Consider the following 23,416-nt stretch of genomic DNA (forward strand, 5'->3'; position numbering starts at 1 on the left):
ATCATGTAATAGTTTTTACATAAAATGGCCAAGTTTTATTTGCATAACTTTTTTTAGATCTTATAATTGACCCTGTGTTGAATATATCGGTTAACAAATTTGTTATTTTATATTTTAGAAATATGAATTTAAGAACTTTACAGGTCGGGCCAGTGGTAAGGCTTTTGTTACCTGGCACATGTGCAAGCATAAATGCGGTTTCCCAGTTCTCGCAACACACAACTTGTAGAAAGGCGGAACAAAAACACTGTTTGACCCCTAAAAGCCATACACTATATCTGCATCGACGACAGCATGCATCAGAAATTACTCCTAAAAATGTCCTAAACCTCCATGAGAGACAGATCTTCAAAGACATTTACCCCCCAGCAAGCATTGATCTGCCTAATAAGCTGACGAAGAAGCAATGTTTTTACTGTGGATTTGATCCTACTGCCGACAGCTTACACATTGGAAACTTACTCTCCATCATGGCCCTGATCCACTGTCAAAGAGCAGGTGTGTTATTGTGTGTGTATTTTTTGTCAAATATATATATTTTTTTAAATATAATAATTGTTTTAAGGTTGTAATAAGTATGATTATTCAACACCTTTATTAGAATAACGGATGCTGATGAAATTCAATTACTAAAATATACCGATTTATATTATCCATTTATTTTGTAGCTTTATCAACTTGTAAAATTATAAAAAACAAAATTATTTTGAATTTGCAAATACAAGGACAGAAAAAAATGGAATGCTGCCCAATATATTCCTTATCAATATTTATTTAAGAATAATGTTATTTCCTGCCATGTATTCAGGCCACAATGTTATCGCGGTAATTGGAACCGCGACGGCAAGAGCTGGTGATCCAAGTGAACACAAAAAAGACAGAAAGCTTCTGGATAATGCACAAATACACAGCAATGCTAAAAAGATATCAAAAAGAATTTCAGAGATTGTAGACTATCACGACAAACACCTTTATGACACTCGTGGCCAAAAAAAGCTGCCAGAGTTTAAAATTCTAGAAAACCACAAGTGGTACGAGAACATCAACTCTATAGACTTCATCTCCCGAGTTTTTAGACACTTCCGGATGGGACCTATGATGGGTAGGTAATGGTTCCAGATTGTTAAACATGATTTAAATAGGTAAGCAAATGGTAAATCTGTCTAGTTTAAAAAAATTGTTAAAAATCTTAGAATTAACAGGTTTACTCGTTAAACTAGCTATTTGTATCAAATAAAGTGCTCTCTAGTTGAACATTTTCGGTTGCTTTAACTGGTGTCTTTGTAACTTCTTTTAACTTATACAACCTTTACCTTAATACGAACTTTTTAAACCCTTTTAAAGCATAGTTATTTATTGACCATTTTTTTGCAAAACTATACTGATGCAAAGTTTGTTACATCTTTATTGTAGTGTTTCTTAATGTGTAATCCCTTATAATATTTTTTTTAGACAAACGATACATCAAGGATAGGCTGGATGGACCCAACGGCCTTATCCTTGCCGAGTTCTTGTACCAAGCATTACAAGCTTATGACTGGCTGTACCTGTACGAAAAGCATAACTGCAGTTTTCAGATCGGTGGGATGGATCAACTTGGCAACATTAATGCAGGACAACAGCTAATCCGAAAGTATGGCATTTGCATAATTATGCAAAAACTGTATTACAAGTTCCTTTTGTGTTAATTGTGACAAGGAAAATTGTTTTTGTGAAATTATGACAAGTTGCCTTAAGTCAGTGTTTCTAAATTTATAGATTGCTGTTTGCACTGATTAATGCTAATTTTCTTATGTTGTGTTCACTTACAAAGAGTTCAGTAAAGAGAATTGGGAAGCTGCAAAAAAGGCCGAGAAACACTACTTCAAGTGATATTAACATTTATTTTTGTAATTTCAATTTCAAGTAGTCGGAACACATTTTCGGTTTGTTGGAAAATTAGTCTATTATGGTTGTTGTCTCTCACTTTTGCAGATTGCATGAAGGCGAAGTTTACGGACTTCTGACTCCCCTGGTAACTACACCGAGGGGTGAAAAACTGGGTAAAACAGCTGGCAACTCCGTATGGCTGGATCCAGAGAAGACATCTCCATTTGAGTTCTACCAGTACTTCTTTAGGCAACCGGACAGTGCAGTCGACAAGTAATTTATATTTTATTTGTATTTTTAAATTTGTCCAAACTTGATGCCAAAAAAATTCTTTAAATAAAACTTTAGAGCAGGGGTGGCCAAACCGTCGCTTGCAAGCCACTTAAAGCTCTAATGTAGGTTGTATTTGATTTTTTAGGATGTCTAGTGTAACTTTTTGTGTGCTTAATTTTTGCCGAATTTAACTATTTCAACAGATTTTTTTATAGCAATTTGCTGAGATCTATGGGGAAAGGGAGTTTTGACCCCCTATTTAATGTATTATGCTTGATTTTCATTGCATGTTTGTGCACAAGACTTATTTTGTGGCATCATGTTTTTTGTTACTATGCCCTTTCATACAAAACTGTTGGATCTTCCCATGCTCAGATCCTATTGTTGTAGAATCATGTCAACAGATTTTAGAAACTTTTACAGCATGAAATTCCTGCAGTGTAAATAACATTCTCTTCAAATGTATCCTATGAAACATTGTTAGTGTGCATTTGTGGAGCATCTATATTACAAAATCTAGCTGAGAAATATATAAACTGTTGCTACCAGGCATGGTAATATAAATCAAAAACAGCTCCTCTGGTAATTGTAATTGTTAACCAACGTTTTGGCAACCTATACAAGCCGCCTTTGTCAGGGTGAATGACACTTTTGCTTTCCATTTATTTTACGAGCGTTCAGTGTCATTCACCCTGACGAAGGCGGCTTGTATAGGTTGCCGAAACGTTGGTTAACAATTACAATTACCAGAGGAGCTGTTTTTGATTTATACTAGCTGAGAAATGTATGTGTGTAAATGAAAAAGAAACAAGGTGATACTGGTGATATTTATTTCTTCCCAAGTGCATGGTATGGCTGTTTGCTATTAACCAAGCAAGAACTCTTGGTATCTGACTGGTGGGCCACCCTTGTTCTAGTTAATCACCTGTTACACCTTGACAAGAATTACCAAATTGTTTGGTGTTTAGCTTTTTATATATTAGACAGTTGGAAATATTTAAAAACTATGCATAATAATCTTAACTAGATATATTCCTGAAACTAATTCAAAGCGGTTGTTTTTTAGGCTTCTTAGGTATTTCACATTTATTGACCTGAAAACAATAAAGGATATCGTTGCCCAGCACAAGAAAAACCCAGCTCGTCGCAACGCGCAACACATTCTTGCTACACAAGTTTGCAAAATCGTCCACGGCAAGAGCGGACTAGAATCAGCCGAAAGGTACTTCTACCGTAATCGAAAATCAACTTAAAGCTTCCTTCATTATTTTTTTCGAAGGCCAACATTCTTCTTGCAACAACTTTACATTTTTGGCTTAATGTTTCTTTTGTTGGAGCATTAATGTTTAAACCTGCAATGAGAGTTTTTGCAAGTCTAGAAAATTTTCTTGAAAAACAGGGCTGAAACACTAAAATGCGATCTTAATGCTCTCTATTTATCCTCAGTAACCAATTGAAATACGCAGAAAAGGCCCATAACTAAATTGCCCAAACTCGCGCTTGTGGGACTGTGCATTCTGAAGTTTTTTTTCTATCATAAGTTACTTTGATCGGTTCGGCATGCTTCTTATTGTAAATTTTATTAATATTTAATAAATCAACTTTTTTCCCTAGCCACCAAAAAAAAAACTTAACTAGCAACAAGTGTTTTTTCAGCCTCTAAAAGTGTTTCCGGATAGTTTTATAAAGAGACAACACTCACCTAATTAATTTTTTTTTATCTTAAGGTGTACGCAAGCGCTTTACAGCGGCGGAATCGAGGACTTGGAGGTTCTGTCCAACGACGAAATTGACGTCACTTTTGCCGGCATGAAGGTTTTTAACCTGACCCTTGAACCCCACACCACCATGTACGACGTTTGCAAGGCAGCTGAGGTAAATAAAGTAGGCGCGGTGTTATGGGTTCTTCCAAAATTTTCCTTTGGCTGCCAAGGCTGGACTTTGCGCGTTTTGCTTGCAATTCGTTTTTTAGCCATATGTTGCTATCCACTTAGGTTTTCCACCTTTAAAAGGTTAAATGTCTTACAAAATACTGCATTAAAATAGAAGATAACTTAGCCTTTTAACGTAAAGTAAATTTCGGACCAAAATTGAAATCAATTCCTTTGCACTTTTACATTTATTCAATTCAACTTCGCTTATTTGTCCACAGTAATAACGTCGTTTGGCATTAAATCAAATTGCGATACTTTTGACTAAAATCTCGGGTAGGGATGTCTGATAAGATCGGATCGGAGCCGATACCCGATACCCGATACCCGATGCCAAGTGGTAGTACCAACACTCATCCGATACTAGGATGATATAGGTGCCGATCCGCTACAAAGTTTAAATAGGAAATATCCATGATTTGCGATCCAACGCAGAGATGTTGACATTGAAATTGATCAAAAAGCAGTATGTTATTAACTGATGGTAACAAAACTAGTTAAAACAACATTTAGGCCAAATAATATAGAAAAAATGCCTTTTAAGCGGTTCAATTTCATCTATTTTGCTTATTTAAGTATAGTAATGACGTCATTTGGTATCGGTATGGAAATAAAACGTCAGGTATAGGACATCACTAATCTCGGTTATCAAAACATTTACTTTACCCAACACCAACGCAGGCTTTACCAGCGGGCGGCAAAACGGGCGAGAACGTGATCAAAGATGGCGGCGTAAAACTGAACGGCCAGGTGGTGAACTCGCCGCACCAGCTCCTACTGAACGGCGTCCACGTGCTCAAGAACGACCTTACCCTGCTTACAGTCGGCAAGAACAAGCACTACGTCATTCGCTGGAGCCTTCCGCGCATCGAGCACGACCAGGATGACGCCAAGAGGCCGGCGTGACGTCATTTGGCGTTGTGACGTGCGTTTTTCGACTTGTGTCGCCGCGTTGTTTGTTGGCGATTACGCGTATAAAAGTCTTGTACAAGCGATATTTGGTGAATTGCCTAAATTTTGATTTGACAGGCATTTTTAAGAAATGGTCTTGGAGATGAACCCACCTTGTTACAGTTATTTACAACTGTAAAACTATTTATTTGTTTTTTTTGACATTTGTATATCGTAGGCGTAGGGTGTACTAAATACCGGCCAAGTTATCATACGGTCTTTACAGTGGTTCGACTTAGAAGGTGTGTGCAACCTGCGGCCCTCTATACGAAAATATGCCAACGAGAGGCTTTACTTTTACGGTCCCTTTAAATAAGACTTGTTAATCGCACAGTTAATTTGTAAACTACAGATTTTGTTCGTTCACATCAATTTGCTTCAGTGACTGTCATTACAAATTTCCTTGTCTGTAAAATTGACATTTGTTAAACTTGTGTAGTTTTCTAAACTGTAATTTATACCACTGGATCTCAACCTGGGGAGGTGTATAATATTGGTCAAACTAAATATTATCAAGAAGCGTTGAGTAAAGTGTATTCTTAAACAAATTAACTATAAACACATACATAAACACATACGAGTTATTTGGCGATCGGTGTTATCATTTAAATTATTTGGCGACAAATGTATACTCACAGTGCTGTTTTTGCAGCAAAATATGAATGTGTATCGGCGGCTATAGCTAAGGTGTTCGTTAACGGTTAAAAACAAAACAAATTAAAAAACAACATACATATAACAAATCTTTTTTTTGTAAGAATATGAAATAATGCGGAACATCTCAAAAAAACGATAAAAGAGAAAAAAGAAATAGCTTTAAGAAAAATGTTAATTTAGAAATCCTTTAATAAAAATCTCCTTTGACCCAAAAAATAGAACAATAGTTTTGATTTTTTTGCTTTTCTTGTTTTCTTTACTAAATAAAATCGGGTAAATAAATCACAAAGATGCATAGCCCAAAGAGAATGCCTATACACATAATAAACTAAAACTAGGTACAGTCCCGTATATGTGAAAAAGTCTTACAACGTAACAAATAAAAACGAAGGTTTGCAGCATGCAATTTGTAAGGTGTACATTACAAGCTATTATAAAAAATAATCATAGAAAGGTTAGAACAACCTAAGTTAGGTGGCTGCAGTTTAAAAAAAATAGGCCACATTAAAGAAAGCCAGTTTTCAAAACCAAATGCCACCCAGGGACGGAACAAAAAACTTATATACCACCAGAAAAAGGCGAATTTACATGTCCAGTTAAAAAACGCTCTTTCAGTTTGTACCACGTTCGTTTTATTTGTAATTTTAACAGATCATTGAAATAGCAGCCGCCAAACCAAGATCCAATTACCGTCCGTTGTAGCCGGGCACTTAAAATTCGCATCGTAAACCGTGTAAAGTCGAAATTCGGAGAGCTGGCCTGCCTGTGAACCCACACACAATCAAAGCGGCTTTAATCCATGTCCATTTCGATCCAGTTTTTCTTGTGACCCGCGCCTCCCCGTCGCTTCATGCTATCTTCGTAATTGTACCAGGCGGGAACGTTCTCGTCGCTGTATTCGAGTTGGTCGACCCAGACCTGCATGCGCTGAGCGGTGAGCCTATAAAAAAAGTACATTTTTAGCGCAACTTATATTTTCGCGCTTGAGCGAAATACTTTCCAGGGCTGGGTTACCTAAGCGTAGTGATTTAGACGTATTGAAAATATTCATCAATCAATTTTTCGTAGCCAATGATTTAATTCTGACCACAGTATTAATTATTAGATATCTATTTGATATGCTTTAACATTATTAAACAGTTTGTATATTTTTACAAGTATTTATAACTGTTATGCTTACATATTTTTTTGAAACTTGCACATGCCAAATTACTAATTTCATCCTAATAATATTGTGCATTATAGAAAAAAACAAAAAAAGCTTATACCATAATAGCTGGATTTCACTGCTATACTACGGAGTGTTCTAATTTTTCGGGGAAACTATTTTACGCCGCGACTCATTGACAAAAGTTACTCTCACTATTACGGTATTCAGAAGCAACTTGTTGGAAATGACTCGTTTTATAATTTAAAGAGCCAACAAGCGGCAGCGTCCGATAGTTTTTGAAAGTACAGGCCAGTGGTCACCAAACAACGGCCCGCGGGCCGGATCAGGCCCACTTGTTTATTCCTTCGGCCTGCGGCATATTTTCCAAATTATCCTCTAATAAGGTTATTGATACTTTATTAACGAAAATGGAATTTTAATAAAATTCCAAATAAATTACAATATCATTGATGTAAATATACATTTTGATAAACATTTTTTTAGGTTTCGTTTTATAACAATTACTTCAAATGAGACCAATACAAAATTTAATATTCTCTCTCCCGATATGCAGTCTTTACAGTTATCCGGCCCGCGATCGCCAGTCGTTTGAGTGAGGAAAAAAAGTTTGGTGAGCTCTAGATAGGCCATTCGAAAGCCAGTATACGTCTAGATAGCTGAATCGTGCACTCACTTGGTAATGGCACGACAGTATCGTATGGTGAGGATCCTGAGCTGCCTGCATCCCTTGCGAAGATACTTGAGCGCTCGGTCGCTGATGTAGATGCACCCGGAAAGGTTGAGGACGTGCACGTAGTGACAAACACCAGACAGGTATTGGATGCTCAAGTCGGTCAGCTAACAACACAGTATTATCGTTCAGGTATAGGGATGTCAAATTCTTCACATTTTAATTCGATATCGATACACATTATTTTGAAGAAATGAGTATTGAGATCCGACCCGTTAGCAAAAGACGTCATTAATATGTTCAAACTAACGAAAAAGATGAAATTAAATCGTTAAAATATCATGTTTTTCAGGTTAATATATGTCAAAATTTTCTTTAGTGTTGTAGGTTAGTTACCTCTAGTCATATATTTTGGACCCTAGTATCGGACGGGTCTACCCCTTGGCATCGGATTATCGGACATCCCTATAGATTCAGGTAAACAAGCTTGAATACATTTGACATCGACAACATAAGGATGAAAAATTTCCTACATAGCCTATATGGTTAACTTTTTTAAACGGTAAAAATGTATGGTACAACTCGTACAAGGTTGGTACTTGGCAGTCTCGATAACTTTGTGCATGAAAACTAAAAAGCCCTCAGTATAACCGTCCTGTTTGTGAGATAGTAGGGCCACCAAAAGAAATGCTTAATAGGACTAAAAATTGGGGTATAAGTATGAAATAAAATACACAGCAAGACTGTTTTATATATTTTTTTATTAATACACAGCAAGGTGTGGAGTAGACCATTGTTCTCTTGCCAAAAATAAGTCATTTGCCGCAGAGCTGTGTCGCTCACCATTACAGTGATTTTCAAACTGTGTGCTGCGGCACAAAGGGAAAGGTGATAAGCCTAGATTTAAACGGCCCTATTTAAACCAAATCTCATGACTTTTTTCAACTATCTGGAGGAGAACTATCGATTCGATCTACACGATCAAATGAAGCAAAAAAAAAAACAAATCCTGCATTAGCAAATTTGGCCCTAACAACTTAAAAATTTATCAATTGTAAAATTGTTGTTCCGGCAAAATTTTCATAAAGTACCGAAGTTTCGACCACCTATTTGGACAATCTTCTTCAGGACAATAAAATTGCAACTTTTTCCTGAAAGAACAATTTTACAACGGAAACATTGCCTGGCAGCAACAGCATATTCCTAAAAAAATAATATAAAACAAGAAACTCACAAGTGGGCAGCCGGCCACGTTAAGCGAGATAAGGCTGCGGCAACAGAAGGCAAGGTTCTTGATAGCGGCGTCTGAGAGCGCCATGCAGTGCGAAACGTCCAACGACTCCAGCTCCTTCACCTGCTGGCAGAACTTCTGCAGGCCCAGGTCCGTTATCCCTGAGCACTCGGAGAGCGTGATCGAGCGGATCTTGCTATTGACGCCGAGAGAGGCGAGACCCTGCGGTCGAGGATTGATTAGACACGATCGTCAATCAAACTTTTTAGGACATTTTAAACTCCTGCCTTGTCTTGTAATAAGGTTTACTATAAAGTTATAGTAATATTGTATTGTAGAAAGTCGGCCGCGGAAGTTTATTTTTTTAACCTTAGGACGTTGGCGCGGTTAACATGTTTCGTTTTAGTTACATTAAATAGTTTAATAACAAATTAATTTAGACAACATGCATTGCAGTATCAATCGGTATACACTATATACTTGCCCATGTCCAACGACACTAATAATTGCAATTTCATGTGAAAACGTACCTATTGCCATCGCTGAAAACAAATATACGGAAATGAGTATATTAAACGCTTTTAGTCATGGTTAAGCGTAAATATTACTTTCTTAAGTGGTGATAAACAAAGCTTTGTTCAAAAACAGTAGAAGAAACACTAAGTTTTTGTCGGTACAAAACAAATAAACTTCAATTGGTTACAAAATACTAAAATGCACCCCTCCAATATTTCTCGGAATCGCAAGATTTATAGTCAGTTTATCAGGACCTTTCACTAAATCTTAAATAGCTAGACCGTTTAGCTTAGAGTACGACACAAGTTAATGCGACTTGAACTAAAAAAATAGACTTTTTTACATATGCAAGGGCGCATCACCTGATCCTTAATGTTGGTTCCGGACAGATCGACCACCGTGAGGCTTGGCATGCTTCCAAGCAGCTCGATGCCGGCGTCCGTCACGTGTTCGCAGAAGCACAGGCACAAGTGCGTCAGGCATTGGCATCTACATAAGGAATATTTGCACATTATTAAAGGAACTCTAAGTAGACCGACGTTCGATTTTTGAAGTCTATCCCATGCCCGATTTTCTGGGTCGTGCACTTGGAACAGTTTGACATTTTTTTTATTTAATTTTGTTTCAAAAAGTGGGTCAAATATTCTTTTTTTTTAAGTGACAGACTTTTATTGGCCAGATGTCTGAAAAATACTGTTTTTGTTAGAAGTCTTTGTCGTTGTTTACTTACAATGAACAAGGATAGATTTTTACAAACATATAGTTTCCCGAGGGTCAAGAACGATGTCTGTAGGATGAGTCATATCCTTGCCCTAACCCAAACAGAATAGATCGCCCACAGAGCTTAAAATTGAAACGCATAGATGCCGAGCATTTCAAGCCCTGTAGGTGCGTAATTCGACTGGGCGTATAGTAACTGTGACAATATTAGTATCGTTCCGCGTATATCAGCGGCCTTTTGCAATTGTATGAACTGCCGTATCGAACACAAACAAACATGCTAGCAAACCGTTCGAGCAGCAACTGACTTAGTTTTAACGCAATACTCAAAAACCATTCAAAGAGCAAAACCAAAATGACTAAAAAGTAGTAGTAAAACTACAAGTAATAATAACTACATCTTCGTGACGTAACAGTGCATGACAATTGAAGGTGTGGCGTGCCTGTGATCGACTGTTGTGATACTGTTCATAAAAGCTACAAAACAAATTATTAAGAGTACAATATTTATATAATTGGGGGGTATGACCCCTGTGCCTCCTGGCTACGCCTATGGCGCATATTCCGTATTATACTTAGCAAACTCGCGTTGGGAGTTTTTCCATTGTGCAAATAGACGTTGGTCCATCGACGGTAAAGGGTAGTTCATTTGGGCATATCGTTCACTTGGTTTCTACTGTAACATTTTCTAACCATTTTTTTTTATAAATAACTACGAGTTGGCAAAATAAAAGTACCGAACACCTTTCGGATAAGGAAAAGTTTTGCCCTAAAAGCACAATCAAATAACGGAGTAAAACTACCATCAAAAACGGAGCATTTATTTTCACTTGCCTCTGTGCGACTCGCAGCAGCGATACGTCGCTGACCCGCACGCAGTTGGTGAGATTCAGCTCGCGGATCTTAGCGCCGGACGGGCCCTCCACTAGTTGGCGCACCCCGGAGTCGCTCACCCGTACGCAGTCGGCCAGGTTTAGCACGACGATGTTGCGAAGGGGGGAGAGCGCCTTGAGCATCATGTCGGTCAGATGCGGGCAGTCCACGATGTACCTGAGAGTTGACCAAGCTTTTAGGTCAGGGGCCTTTTTATTATAAAGGATCGGTAAGGTCTGGCCATCGCTGGCCGGATAACTGTAAATATCTGTAAGGCCTGGCCATCGCGGGCCGGATAACTGTAAATAAATGTAAGGCCTGGCCATCGCGGGCCGGATAACTGTAAATATCTGTAAGGCCTGGCCATCGCGGGCCGGATAACTGTAAATAACTGTAAGGCCTGGCCATCGCGGGCCGGATAACTGTAAATAACTGTAAGGCCTGGCCATCGCGGGCCGGATAACTGTAAATAACTGTAAGGCCTGGCCATCGCGGGTCGGATAACTGTAAATAAATGTAAGGCCTGGCCATCGCGGGCCGGATAACTGTAAATAACTGCAAGGCCTGGCCATCGCGGGTTGGATAACTGTAAATATCTGTAAGGCCTGGCCATCGCGGGTCGGATAACTGTAAATATCTGTAAGGCCTGGCCATCGCGGGCCGGATAACTGTAAATATCTGTTAAGGTCTGGCCATCGCGGGCAGGAGATAATTTTTTGTTGAGCTTTTTCAACTTAGTTATCGTTATACGAGGGAAATATAAATAATTATGCAATAACAACTGTAGTGCCTGAAGAAACTGTCGTACTGTTAGAAAACTCATAAAAATTAGTTTTGAATTGCATTCATCAAAATTTCACCTGTACTACATGAGGGGTCAGATTAATTGGCCTGGTGGACTGGACTTGGCCCGCGGGCCATTGTCTGGTGACCCCCGTTTTTCACGTGTGGTGCCACTTTTCGCTTCTCTTTATAAGAGCCCGTTCAAAAAGTATTTGTGGGGTTGTGGTTCGAAGTAAAATATTGAGGCAAGCAACATGGTTCTATATCTACAAATTTTATTTTCTAATGTTGTATTTACATAAAAGAAATTATTGTTGCCGAGCAATTTAAAAATAGGGTAATAATATATCATCAAAATACGTAGCTTAGGCTCTAAAGCCGCAATGTTGTAATGGCGCGATTTGCTTTAAGTGCTCTTATGACTTGCCCCACTTCAGAGCAAAAATACATGACTTTGTCATTGATTCAAAATGACTTGACTTGAATTTCGGTTATTTTGCAAATTACGTGACTGCTACTTAAGTCTATTTAAAACGACTTGTTTACAACACTGGAAAGGCGCATTTTTTCCTGACATATATTGGGGTTGAACATTAATGAACGAATAAATCAACAGCAAAACCGAATGCTTGATTTGTATCACCAATACTGAAAGGCAAAGTTAATGCGATGAGAAATAACGGAGCTAGTTTTTCAAACCACGTACGTAACGTCGTAACGGCCTATTTTTGGTGACTATACAAAGACGGTACAGTACAGCCTATACCAGGGATGTCCAACCTGCGGCCCGCGGGCCACATTGCAGCCCGTCTGAAATTTTTGTGCGGCCCGCTAGTCATTTTCACACCCAAGTAGTATTTTAAACGTTAAATATTAGCCCAATTAAAATGTACCAGTCAGCTTTTAGGGGCGCACTAATAGTACAATATGGGTAAATAAATATATATATAACTCTGAAGGACCGTTATAACTCTAAAGAGCAATACTTAATCTTGAAACTTAATAGGTTCTGCGGCCCATTAAATTATTTCACGTGTCAATGCGACCCACTATAATAAAATGTTGGACATCCCTGGCCTATACAAAGACGGTAGAGTACACGATCGACACGATGACTTACAGGTGACAGAGGAACGGGCACTGCTTTCCCATCAGCTTGAAAGTGTTGTCGGTCACCTTTTGATTGCCCTCGATGCGCAACTTCTGTAGCTTCTTTTCGCTCGCGAGCGACTTGAATGCGAGGTCGCTGAGGTTGGGCGAGCCCAGCAGAGAAATGGCCCGAAGTCCGGTGCACTTGTCGGTCAAGTTCTGTTCATAAACAGAAGGTTGGTTTGTTGCTTATAATGGTTGGAGGGGGAAACATTTCAAATATCTCTTTAACAAGAGATACCTAATCTGTATGGGCTTTGAATATTCTTACTACAATATCAATTTAGGACAGTGGTTCGCGTCCGCAAGAGGGCTCTAAGATGGTGGTTTGAATTTGCAGCAGACCGCTTTCGATTGACCAAGTTTTGTTTTGCCAGGCGAGTGACATTGATATACAAAAATTAAATCGTTTTCAAGGTGGTTGAGGAACAAATGAGTTGGACGTGAAAAGTATTTTATGGTACAAACCCACACCATATACTATATGCTATCTTGACTTATAGAAACTGACGATGCCAGCATAGGCGAAATATATAATCTTTTTAAAAATGTCTGATCCTGGTTTTACTAGGGTTTTTAAACTTTGAGTTTTATTGATCAGATACTACTAGATCCGTTAAGGTTGCTTTATTTAATAAATAAATGATTTTCTCTTAAAACAAACATTGAAAACGGCAAAACTTACAAATTGTATAAATATTTTTTCTTAAGATTTTACTGTTACTTTTAAACTTTCATATGTGGGGAAGAAAGGTATGTGGCATTTTTTTGACTTTCGCAGAAAAAATATAAAGTTTCGAGTCTGATCAGTTGCCTTGGTTTAACAATTAGACAATTACTTGAATCGCTAAAGTTAAGATTGAATTTAATTCGATTTTAGTCGAGTCTGAGATGTATTGCTTAGTCCGTGTTACCATATTTATTATTTTTCACGGCCTATATCGGAAACACACAATAAGACCTAAAAAGCAACAATACGTAAAGCAGAAAAATCTATAAAGCCATAGTGTCCAACGACACAATACATCCAAATACGCAGTAATATACAGTACAGCATGAGATCAAAATTGTCCCAATAAGACCTAAATTCACCGGAATAAGGTCCCCTATATCCTAGCTTATCTAAATTGACACCCCGATAAGTAATAAGTTGACACTCCGATATTATCATGTAACATAATCACTCCGAAACAGTATCTACAATCCTTAACTGTCGAACACCACCCGCATTTGTCCCACCCACCGCAATGCAGTTGTCGTTGAGCGTCGAAAAGTCGTTTAGGAAGATCGACTGTAGGTTGGTGCAGCCCTGGGCTACGTGCTTGAAGCCGAACGAGGTGATCTGCAGGCAGCCCGACAGATCGAGGTAGGTCAGCTTTCTGCACCCCTTGCCGGCCGCCAGGTAGTGGAGGCCCCTGTCGCATAACCACAACATTGTAATGATATCGCATTGTGGAAAATTACTGTTTCTGTGTAGTTGACGTTTTACATAAAGTTGCCTAATTAACCGTGGTGTATTTTCGGTAATAAATTACGCCATAAAGAATAAGTGGTTATTGAAAAACTGTGTCAGTTCCATTAAACTTAAAATGTGTACATAGCTGGCGATATGTGTATATGAGGAAACTACAATGTACTTGGTTTTAAGCATGTGATTATTAAACTGAGGTTCAGGTAACACTACAGCATAAGCGCAGGATACACTATATACGTTTACAAAAAATACAGCAGCCTCTAACAGAGAAGCAATTGGCCTACCTGTCACTGAACTTCGTGCAGTAGGCCATGCTGAGGTACTGCATGTTGTGGCAGCACTTGGAGAGGGTGCGCAGTGTGCCATCCGTGATATCGGTGTGGGAGAGGTTTAGATAGAGCAGCGTCGGACAGCCTTCGGCGATTGTGCGCATTACATCGTCCTGTAAGTTAGTGACAGTTGTTTTTTAAGAAGATTTAAACCGAGTGAAGGTATCGGGTATTTCGTCATAATTAACATGGCCTGATTAATTTAGTTGTCGTGCGACCGACGACCGTTTTCAGGAAATTTTGTAGTATGGGGAAGTTCAAGCAAAAAATAAACACATGCATATACACATTTTTAAACATATTTTATGTGCAGAATGAAGTAAGACTACTCGATTAACCAGTTCGGACAACTGGGTTTGACGATTAAAATTTTAACTCAAATATTTTGTCGTTATTTTCCAGGGAGTCGAACCGGAACCGAACCGGAACCGAACCGGAACCGAACCGGAACTTTATGAACCGGTTTTGGTCCAAATTTTCCCGAACCGTAACCGAACCTGAACCGTTTTTTGTAAGATTTTAAGGAGCCAAACCGGAACTGAACCGAATATTTTAAAAGAACCTGGACCTTAACCGAACCCTAACCTGACATAAAAAGCGGTTCACTCCAGCATGTCACAACTTTTATTTTACAGAGTCAAGTTATGCCATGTTAGAAATTTTATATTAAAAACAAGAAAACTGATTAAAAAAAACGTTGATTTTTTATTTTTTAGATATTTCAATAATGAGCTGCTTGTTTGTGTCACGTAACTCTACATTTATTACATTTATTATCCCACATTTTCATCTTAAATTTTATCCGAACCGGAACTTTATGAACCGGTTTTAAAAATAAATCTAGTCGAACCGGAGCTGAACCGGAACTTTTACATTGCTCAAAACCGAAACCGGAACTGAACCGGATTCCGAAAAAATCCTTGAACCCGAACCGAACCTGAACCGGAATAGTTAAACGGTTCGACTCCCGTTATTTTCTCTAATGATAGCGCATGCAATCTCTTTAAGTTAGCCAAGCCGCCTTACCGTTAGCCAAGTCACCAATAAAATATCTAGTTTGATTTTAGAAGTGACTTTGTTCCCTATATAAGAAGCGTTCCGTAGCTAAAAGAAAAACTGCGGGACAAAAATGCGCTGTGCGTTTGCTTACGTTGACAGCCTTGCATTCGGAAAGGTTTAGGTCCTGAAGGTTGGCGCATTCCGCGATCGCCTTGAATGATGGCCAGTGGATTGTGTAGCACTGCCTCATGTTCAGGTGAACGAGGTAAGGTCGGCATTTCTGCAGGCATTGGATCACGATCTTGTCGTTTACACTGAGGCGGTAAGAAATTAATTTGTTATAGTAGTATTCAGTGTTGTTAACAAGCCATTTTAAAATGACTAAGTCCAAGTCAAGTCTTTTTAAATAAATCACAAGTAAGTTCCAGTCAAGTCACAATTACAGCTACTCAATTACAAGTGATGTCCTTGTCATAAAAATTAATCATTAACTACTAAAATTGGTAAACTATTTTAATACGAGCAATAACTAAATAAAAAATAACAAAAACGCAACATATAGCAAGCAAGTTGTTTTATGTAGAAAAATTAAGATAAAAAAAATGCTTAATAAAAACACTTTATTTTAACCCAAGTCATTTGTTCGAATGACTTAGGTGTTAGGTCAAGTCATTTAAAAACAGTGACTTAAATTGACTTAAGTACAATGACAACACTCGTAGTATTACGGAGGGCAAGTACAATATTCACCATGCAAAATCATTTTAACTTGCTAAACATGTCCGCTATTTATGGAATGTATAAAAACGAACCTCATATGACAATTGCAAAACAAAAAGGTCCGAAATGTATATTTTGTTTAACCAGAAATAAAGCTATATTTTTAATAAGTCGCTGACAGAAGTAGCGTTACAGAGGAAAATAAAGATAACATTTTTATGTGTCACAAAACAATAAGGCAGGGATAAAGCAAGAAGTGTACCACGACACGAAAGTCTAAAAACATTAAAGAGGAGACAATAAAATACGATCTCGGAAAATGGCGTCAGTTTGATTAGATGTTAGATGCGATTTAAGTGCGCGAATAAAACCTAACCACGAAATATAAGTGAGTGTAAGTGATCAGTGATTGTAAGTGTTGTGACCAGAGTTTTCTTTCCTTTTGAAATAAATAACTTAACCTTGAACAGTTTCAACAGAAGATAAAAAAACGTCATATCCGACTCGCAATGATGCGCAAACCAAACCAGGGCTCGAAAGAATCTAGACGGCTAATTCAAGTCTAGCCAATGTGCTTCAAGCTAGAAACAAACCATTTACTGGAGTAAACTTACTTGCTTCTAACTCTGCCAAAGTTGAGGTGGCTCCAGAGGGTGGGAGCTCCTGTGATGACCTTCCACGCTCGGCACACCTGGGAACACCGAACCAGGTCGATCAGGTCGAGGCAACCGAAAATCTCGATGGCGCACCGACGCGGCAAAAGCGATATGTCGTCCCTGCCACACAATTTTATACCTGGTTAGTGTGTTTTTCGGTTCTGTCTTTCAAGTCATTAGCGCTGTGCCTTGACACCACTTGTCGAAAAAATAAAACTGAGTTTACAAAATCGTGCTTATTTTTCCTTTAGACCAGTGATTCTAATTATGTAGGTGAAAACCCCAAAAAGGCAATTTGATTTTTAGAGGAGGTAATTTTGACAGTAATATAAGTAGTCTTTGAACGCAGATCATTTCGATTGTTTATATTTTCTTTGTTCATTTGAATCAAAACACTTAAGTCATTCATATGCACAAATAATATTTTCAAAGAGGTAATTCAAATCAGTAGATTCGTCCAGGGGTAACGACACTAAAAAACGTAAGCATCATTTTTGCATGCTGGCAACAAGTAATAGGGGTTTCACAATTTAAATAAATATGTAAATCTCTCGTGATTCGAGAAAGGAGTTAAATTTTATAAAACTTACCCTAACGCCACTGCACAACATACCGTTATACCGTAAAGAACGAATAAAAATAAAAATAAATCTTACCGGAAGTTATCGGTTATTCCCCCGCCCTCGTTTTCACTTTCCTCTTCCAGTTCTCCTCGCTCTAAGCGATCAAAGTACTCCCGAGTCTTCCTAGCATCCACTGCAACCGCCCTCCACGCTCGGAAGATCAGTCGGCACAGCGACTTGTTACAAACCGCGACCAGAATATTGAAACCAGCTGGAGATGTGAAACAATACCACGTTTGATTGAAAAATGTTAAAAACGGGCATATAACTTGTGCACTCGGAAAGCCTACTACCGAAATCAGTTGGCCAAATGGTTTTGTAGTGCAAACAAGGCAAGGTAAGAAAGATCTAGCCCAGCGTGTCTCAACCGTGACCCTCGGCCACCCAGGGGGCCACAAGCATGTCTCGTTTTACTAATTAGCATGTTAAACTTTTTGGGGTTTTATTTATGTCTTCAGAGACCTCTCTTAAGAAGTTATTTAAAGTGTTTTTGGAGAACGTGAGCCAGGGAAGCCATGGAGTGTATAGTTATAATGGAATAGGCCGTGACTCATGAAAGGTTGAGGACCACTGATCTAGCCTGTAGTGAGATTCGAACTAACAACCTTGGCCATACCTGAACTGTCACTCTGCTAGATACTTAGTTAAGCATGCTCAGTGGGAGCTGGCCGGAAAACGACCATATATTCGTTGCTTGATGCATTGTGATCATTGTTCATACATAAAACTTTATACAAGGGGATTATCAGCCAGGAACAGACAAATTCTTACGTACTTTAGCCACAATACCAAAATAAGAACAACATCAACGTCGAAATAAACAACAGTTTGGAATAAGACCAAAATAGGACATATTAATACATAATAGTCGTAATAACATCTAAATCGAAATAAGTCCTAAATACGTCAGAATAAGACTTAAAATAATCAGGCCTATACAAGTTTTTTTTTTAGTATTTCAACAGGTTTAGGTCTAATTCAGACAATTTATATCTTATTCTGTCATGGATATAACAGTTTATTTGGCTTTATTATGTCGTTGGTCTTCATACTATGACATTATAGATTATTCTGCTTTGGATATTGTTGCCTTGCGGCCTTATTGTGTGTTCCCATTCTTACCTATCTGTCGTGTTAAGCGGAAAGTTTTCCAGTGCGCCCACTTTTTCAATGACATACGCATCAGTCTGTGACGGTGGTATCTTTGCAAAAACAGTAAGCGTTAGTATGCATGATTTTTCAGTCAATATTTAGTTTATTTTTAAGTATAACTTTACCATATTAACCTGCATAACTATATTTCACATGTCAGTTAAGAACTGAGTTAAAAACTGAGGAAAACACAATTAAAAGCACAAGGTTTATCTTTATTTAAAGGCGTGTTTTCTAGGCTAATTCTGTCAGATTTGCCTACTTTCTAGCTTGCTGAAGATGCAGCAACATATTTCCTTTTCTTTTCTTTTTGTCCAGGAAGTATTTTGACCATGATTTAAAACACATTGTTGTGATCTTTGTGTGGTAGTGATTATAAGCAGTTGCATACATTGATGATGTTGGCTAAAAATACAAAAATCAATATACACCAGTACACTATTTAAATAGAGATGAGAATGCAAAAAAATAGTTTAATAGGTTATATATAATATCTACTAACTATTAATAATTTTCATTCAAACAAATTTATACATTGATATATTAATATTTGGTTTGGGCTTTACAATGCATTTTTTATTCCAGAAAACATTGCTATAATAATAGATATATTTAATTAAAAATATAAGAAAATCATAAAAGTAATTGTGCCATACAATATTCAAACAAGAAAAACAAACCCTTGTTCCAGTGCCAAAATAAAATACTTCATCCAAGTAACTTTCAGTCATTTGTTTGATTTTTGGTCTCAGTTGAACCGGAATAAACATATCCCTAAAAAATATTGAAAGCTAGTCAACAACTTAACGTTTTTGTCAAAAAAACGTATATTTCTTATTTTATTGCCAAATCACTTTTGTAAGTGTGCCTTGTTTTAAAAAGTGTAACATTATTAATGATTTAACATTAGTTATGCCAAACACTCAGACATCATTTTTTTTCCTAAAATGTGAAACTTACCATGATACTTCATACACTCCCCTCACTTCTATCTTTTTTAAACACTCTGCAATCCATCTTAGTGGATCGTCTGGACAGATGACAATCAGTCCAGTCAGCATACACTTAATAAAACGTATTTGTTAGTTATGCAAGGTTTGTAATATAGATAGGTTCTATTTGAAAGCTTTATAAAATTTTATTTCATTTCATTCCAAACAAAATTTTATAAACTAATTTTAGCAAAAATACAAGCAAAACAATTATGCCTTACACAAAAGCATTTCATCAGTTTAACAAGAAGTATTGTTTAAAGACAAAGTTTACCTCATATAAATCTGGGAGTTGGTGGACACGGATGTACTCTCGCAGTTTTGGATCTATTGCTTGCATTGACGCCATTGTGAAAAAATAAATCTATGAAAAAGGATGAAATTTATTGGAATAACAAAATGTTAAATTTGAATAAAAATATATATATGATTGAAAAATTGCTGATATAGTAGTAAAATTATTAAACATACTTAAAAAATGACTATTTGCTGTACGTTTTTTAACAGAAAAAAGCTTAAGTATTGTAATCTGTATAGGAATAGCACTGTTTTACCCAATTAATCCTTACAATACATGTATACAATTAAAACTATATAACACAACGTATATAACAATCTATATGTTTTATTTCAGAAAAATTAACCAAACACACTTTATTAGCTTAAATTGTGAACCAGTCTGCATTCTCTGGCAGGCACACATTGTCACCCTATGTTTTCTAAACCAATTGCTGGTGTGCACACCTGAGTCGGTATATTTCAAACCTAAGTTTAGGCAAAGGTTAAATTGTGATGGGATTCCGAACCTGATGCGTGCAAAAAACATGATGGCACACCTGCACCGTTTAAATTTGGGTAGCATAAAATGCAGACTGGACTGTATACATTACAAACATGTGTTCACTAATAACTGGTATCGGCCCCTTCGTAGGCAATACACGATTTATAACTAATTACCTTATTTTTAGGGAACAAATTAACGATATTTGAATGGTAAAGCACTGTTCATTTTTTTGCTAATAAGCTTTTCAAATGCCCTCACTTAACGCAAAATAGCTTCATCGCTGCTTTCTATTCTAAATTCTGTGTCTACAGTTGTCAAGGAGATGAATACTGGTACCAGCGTGATGTTTTCTAAAACCAATCATTGGTTTAATATGTTTGGGCCTAAAATTCATATTTAATGTATTTTATATTTCTTATGTTTTATTTTTTATCTAAAGTTATTTTTTTTATATCAATAAGAGATTGATAACGCATATATATTTTTTTAGACCTTGTAATTTGACAAAGTAAAAAATGGTTATTAACCGTATGGGTGTTCCCCTGACTAGCAGGAAATTATTATTCTGTTACCGTGTTGTGTAGAAGTAGATCGGGAATGGCAACCCTTTTAGTTGCGAAGGTCACGAACGAGACCTTACTATTAAATTTCAGGCTAATAATATAAATATTAATGAAAACCAATTGGACAGGGAGCTAGAGTTCAATATAGTTTGAACAGTAGTGCTAATGGGCTAAACAAATATAACTTGTTTTTCAACACAATCTGTTCTTTTTCAAAATATTGTATTAAATTTCGTTATTTTCAAGAACAACATACGAGTTAATTTTACTTCATTCCTGTCATAGGTGAACCCGTATGAACATAAATGGGCGCTGGTCTAGAATCCTACCACAATGCAAATTATTTGGGTTAGGGTGCGGCGTTAGCGTTTGGGTTAGGGTGGGTCAAGTATTATTATTAAATAATGAATATATTAATACTTGACCCACCTTTACCCAAACACTAACCGACACCCTAACTCAAATATTGTATGTTGTTTTAATAATGTGGTAGGATTCTAGACCAGCGCCCATAAATGTATATAAAATTGATTTAAATCATATTAAATGTGTAATAAGGCGTAAACTTTTATTTAAACTACACAATACATATTATTGAAGTGTAATAAATATCTTAAACTATGGATTTATCATTGTTGATGACTACTGTGAACTTTTCTGCAATAAAGCACAAGGACCAAAGACGAAAAGATCCTGAGGAAACTCCGTATATAAACCACCCCATAGGTTTGTGTCTAATTAACTTTTGTTATTTCATTACATATTTTAAATCCCTGATGATAAAATAAAATCCTAACAACTTTGTTTTTTAGGTGTTGCAAACATTATATGTGAGGAAGGAGGAATAAGTGACATTGAAGTCTTGCAGGCAGCGGTGCTACATGACACTGTAGAGGACACAGAAACCACTTTGGATGAAATTGAGAAGCACTTTGGCAAATCTGTGAGGTAAATTTCATGCTAATTATTTTGTGTAAACTATATGACTAAAGTAAAGCACTGCAAAAGGCGCTCTCATAAGGTATAAAAGGAATATACAACATGTATTACTTAATTGTATATCAAAATGCTTTTTGTTTTGTATTACAGAATATATAATATGAATTTCTTAGTTCGACACATGTCTTTTTGTTGTTGTACAGAATATATAATATGTATTACTTAGTTCTATACAATGCTTTTTGTTTTGTATTTTTACAGAGATATAGTAGCTGAAGTAACTGATAACAAGGATCTGTCTTCAAAAGAGCGAAAGCGGTTACAAGTTGAGAATGCCCCCAAAAAGAGCAAAAAAGCCAAGCTGGTTAAACTTGCAGACAAGCTTTACAACTTAAGGGACTTGACTCGAGCAACGCCAAAAGGTACACACCAAACATATAACTGTTTTTTATTACATTAAAAGAAATAGAAATATTTAACCTTTTATAAGAAACTTTCAGTGATTTAAAAAAGAAGAAATTTATTTTTTAACCAGTTAAGGTAAAATATTGAATTTAAACCAAATGCTTCTTGTACAAAGGTTGGTCTGAACAACGGGTGGCAGAATATTTTAAATGGTCTTACAAGGTGGTAGAAGGATTGCGTGGAACCAATGAAGCTCTAGAAAATGCATTGGATGATGTATTCAAGCAAAATAACATCATTGCATAAATTAGAGAAATCCTTTATAAAACTTGTAAAGAGTGACATATTGATAGAACAATTGCACTTATCTTTATTTGTTGTTTACACATGTTTTAAGGTTTTATATTCAAGCTTTACTGGTATTCTTGCTGTCTTTCATTTGTTGATCATGAATTGCAAGCAGTCTTTGGCTGCTTTTGACTAAATAATATTGTTTATGGGTGCAAACAATATGTTAGTAAATTTTATTTAATGAAGGTTCTATTTGACCATACTGATTTTAAACATATCAACAGCATTATAAATTTTATAGTAACAGTCAAATTAAAATTTACTAATAGTTTTCTAAAAAAATGAAACCACAAATGTTCTACCCAATTGATAAATTACTTTTTTATTTAATAAAATTGACAACCTTTCTTTCTGCTTGGCAAATATATTTCTTTAACTACGAAAAGCAAAACAAAATAGTGAAAAACAGCAATAAAATATGTATAACAGGCCTGCAGTGAATAGACAAACACACAAATGGGATGAAAGCAGGCCTGTTAGCGGTTGCTTTGCAGACACTTTCCCAGTTCCCAGAGTTTTAAGTAAAGCCGCATCACCATTAATGCATAAGTTTTAAACAACCAAAACTTTATACTGCATATGAAAAAAACAATCTCTACAGATTCTGTTTCAAGAAAAAATAAAAGCACATCAAA

General features: G+C 36.8%; 3 protein-coding genes across 3 annotated transcripts; 2 read left to right on the forward strand and 1 right to left on the reverse strand.

The window, feature by feature from the left end:
- Positions 1-114: 114 nt before the first annotated feature.
- LOC146163585 (tyrosine--tRNA ligase, mitochondrial-like) lies at positions 115-6,088 on the forward strand. Its single transcript, XM_083382926.1, has 7 exons — positions 115-498; positions 809-1,102; positions 1,453-1,633; positions 1,975-2,142; positions 3,209-3,364; positions 3,870-4,017; positions 4,755-6,088. The coding sequence occupies exons 1-7, from the start codon at positions 123-125 to the stop codon at positions 4,977-4,979; spliced, it is 1,548 nt and encodes a 515-aa protein (XP_083239052.1). The 5' UTR covers positions 115-122; the 3' UTR covers positions 4,980-6,088.
- Positions 5,540-20,816, reverse strand: LOC146163586 (F-box and leucine-rich repeat protein 13-like). The gene is made up of 17 exons (XM_083382925.1): positions 20,697-20,816; positions 20,014-20,103; positions 19,708-19,811; positions 19,428-19,521; positions 19,010-19,152; positions 18,718-18,797; positions 17,629-17,806; positions 16,931-17,092; positions 15,748-15,910; positions 14,553-14,710; positions 14,038-14,209; positions 12,766-12,953; positions 10,824-11,039; positions 9,632-9,758; positions 8,757-8,975; positions 7,526-7,689; positions 5,540-6,621 (listed from the first exon to the last, which is right to left on the reverse strand). Exons 2-17 carry the CDS (start codon positions 20,086-20,088, stop codon positions 6,474-6,476), a joined length of 2,391 nt encoding a protein of 796 aa, XP_083239051.1. The 5' UTR covers positions 20,089-20,103; positions 20,697-20,816; the 3' UTR covers positions 5,540-6,473.
- A 786-nt stretch (positions 20,817-21,602) lies between these two features.
- On the forward strand, positions 21,603-22,988 carry LOC146163587 (guanosine-3',5'-bis(diphosphate) 3'-pyrophosphohydrolase MESH1-like). Its single transcript, XM_083382124.1, has 4 exons — positions 21,603-21,812; positions 21,899-22,034; positions 22,287-22,447; positions 22,606-22,988. The coding sequence occupies exons 1-4, from the start codon at positions 21,707-21,709 to the stop codon at positions 22,734-22,736; spliced, it is 534 nt and encodes a 177-aa protein (XP_083238250.1). The 5' UTR covers positions 21,603-21,706; the 3' UTR covers positions 22,737-22,988.
- The last annotated feature ends 428 nt before the right edge of the window (positions 22,989-23,416 follow it).

Source organism: Ascidiella aspersa, chromosome 2 (assembly GCF_963924565.1).
Source record: "Ascidiella aspersa chromosome 2, kaAscAspe10.2, whole genome shotgun sequence".
NCBI lineage: Eukaryota > Metazoa > Chordata > Ascidiacea > Phlebobranchia > Ascidiidae > Ascidiella > Ascidiella aspersa.

Excerpts from the sequence above, each read along its gene's own strand:
- LOC146163585 (XM_083382926.1), top strand. The coding sequence starts at position 123 with ATGAATTTAAGAACTTTACAGGTCGGGCCAGTGGTAAGGCTTTTGTTA. Across the intron at positions 2,143-3,208 it reads CCGGACAGTGCAGTCGACAA|GCTTCTTAGGTATTTCACAT; the intron begins GTAATTTATATT and ends GTTGTTTTTTAG. Across the intron at positions 3,365-3,869 it reads GGACTAGAATCAGCCGAAAG|GTGTACGCAAGCGCTTTACA; the intron begins GTACTTCTACCG and ends TTTTATCTTAAG.
- LOC146163587 (XM_083382124.1), top strand. The coding sequence starts at position 21,707 with ATGGATTTATCATTGTTGATGACTACTGTGAACTTTTCTGCAATAAAG. Across the intron at positions 21,813-21,898 it reads GTATATAAACCACCCCATAG|GTGTTGCAAACATTATATGT; the intron begins GTTTGTGTCTAA and ends TTTGTTTTTTAG. Across the intron at positions 22,035-22,286 it reads CACTTTGGCAAATCTGTGAG|AGATATAGTAGCTGAAGTAA; the intron begins GTAAATTTCATG and ends GTATTTTTACAG.
- LOC146163586 (XM_083382925.1), bottom strand. The coding sequence starts at position 20,088 with ATGGCGTCAATGCAAGCAATAGATCCAAAACTGCGAGAGTACATCCGT. Across the intron at positions 17,807-18,717 it reads CCGCTTAACACGACAGATAG|CTGGTTTCAATATTCTGGTC; the intron begins GTAAGAATGGGA and ends TCACATCTCCAG. Across the intron at positions 7,690-8,756 it reads ACGTGGCCGGCTGCCCACTT|CTGACCGACTTGAGCATCCA; the intron begins GTGAGTTTCTTG and ends CTGTGTTGTTAG.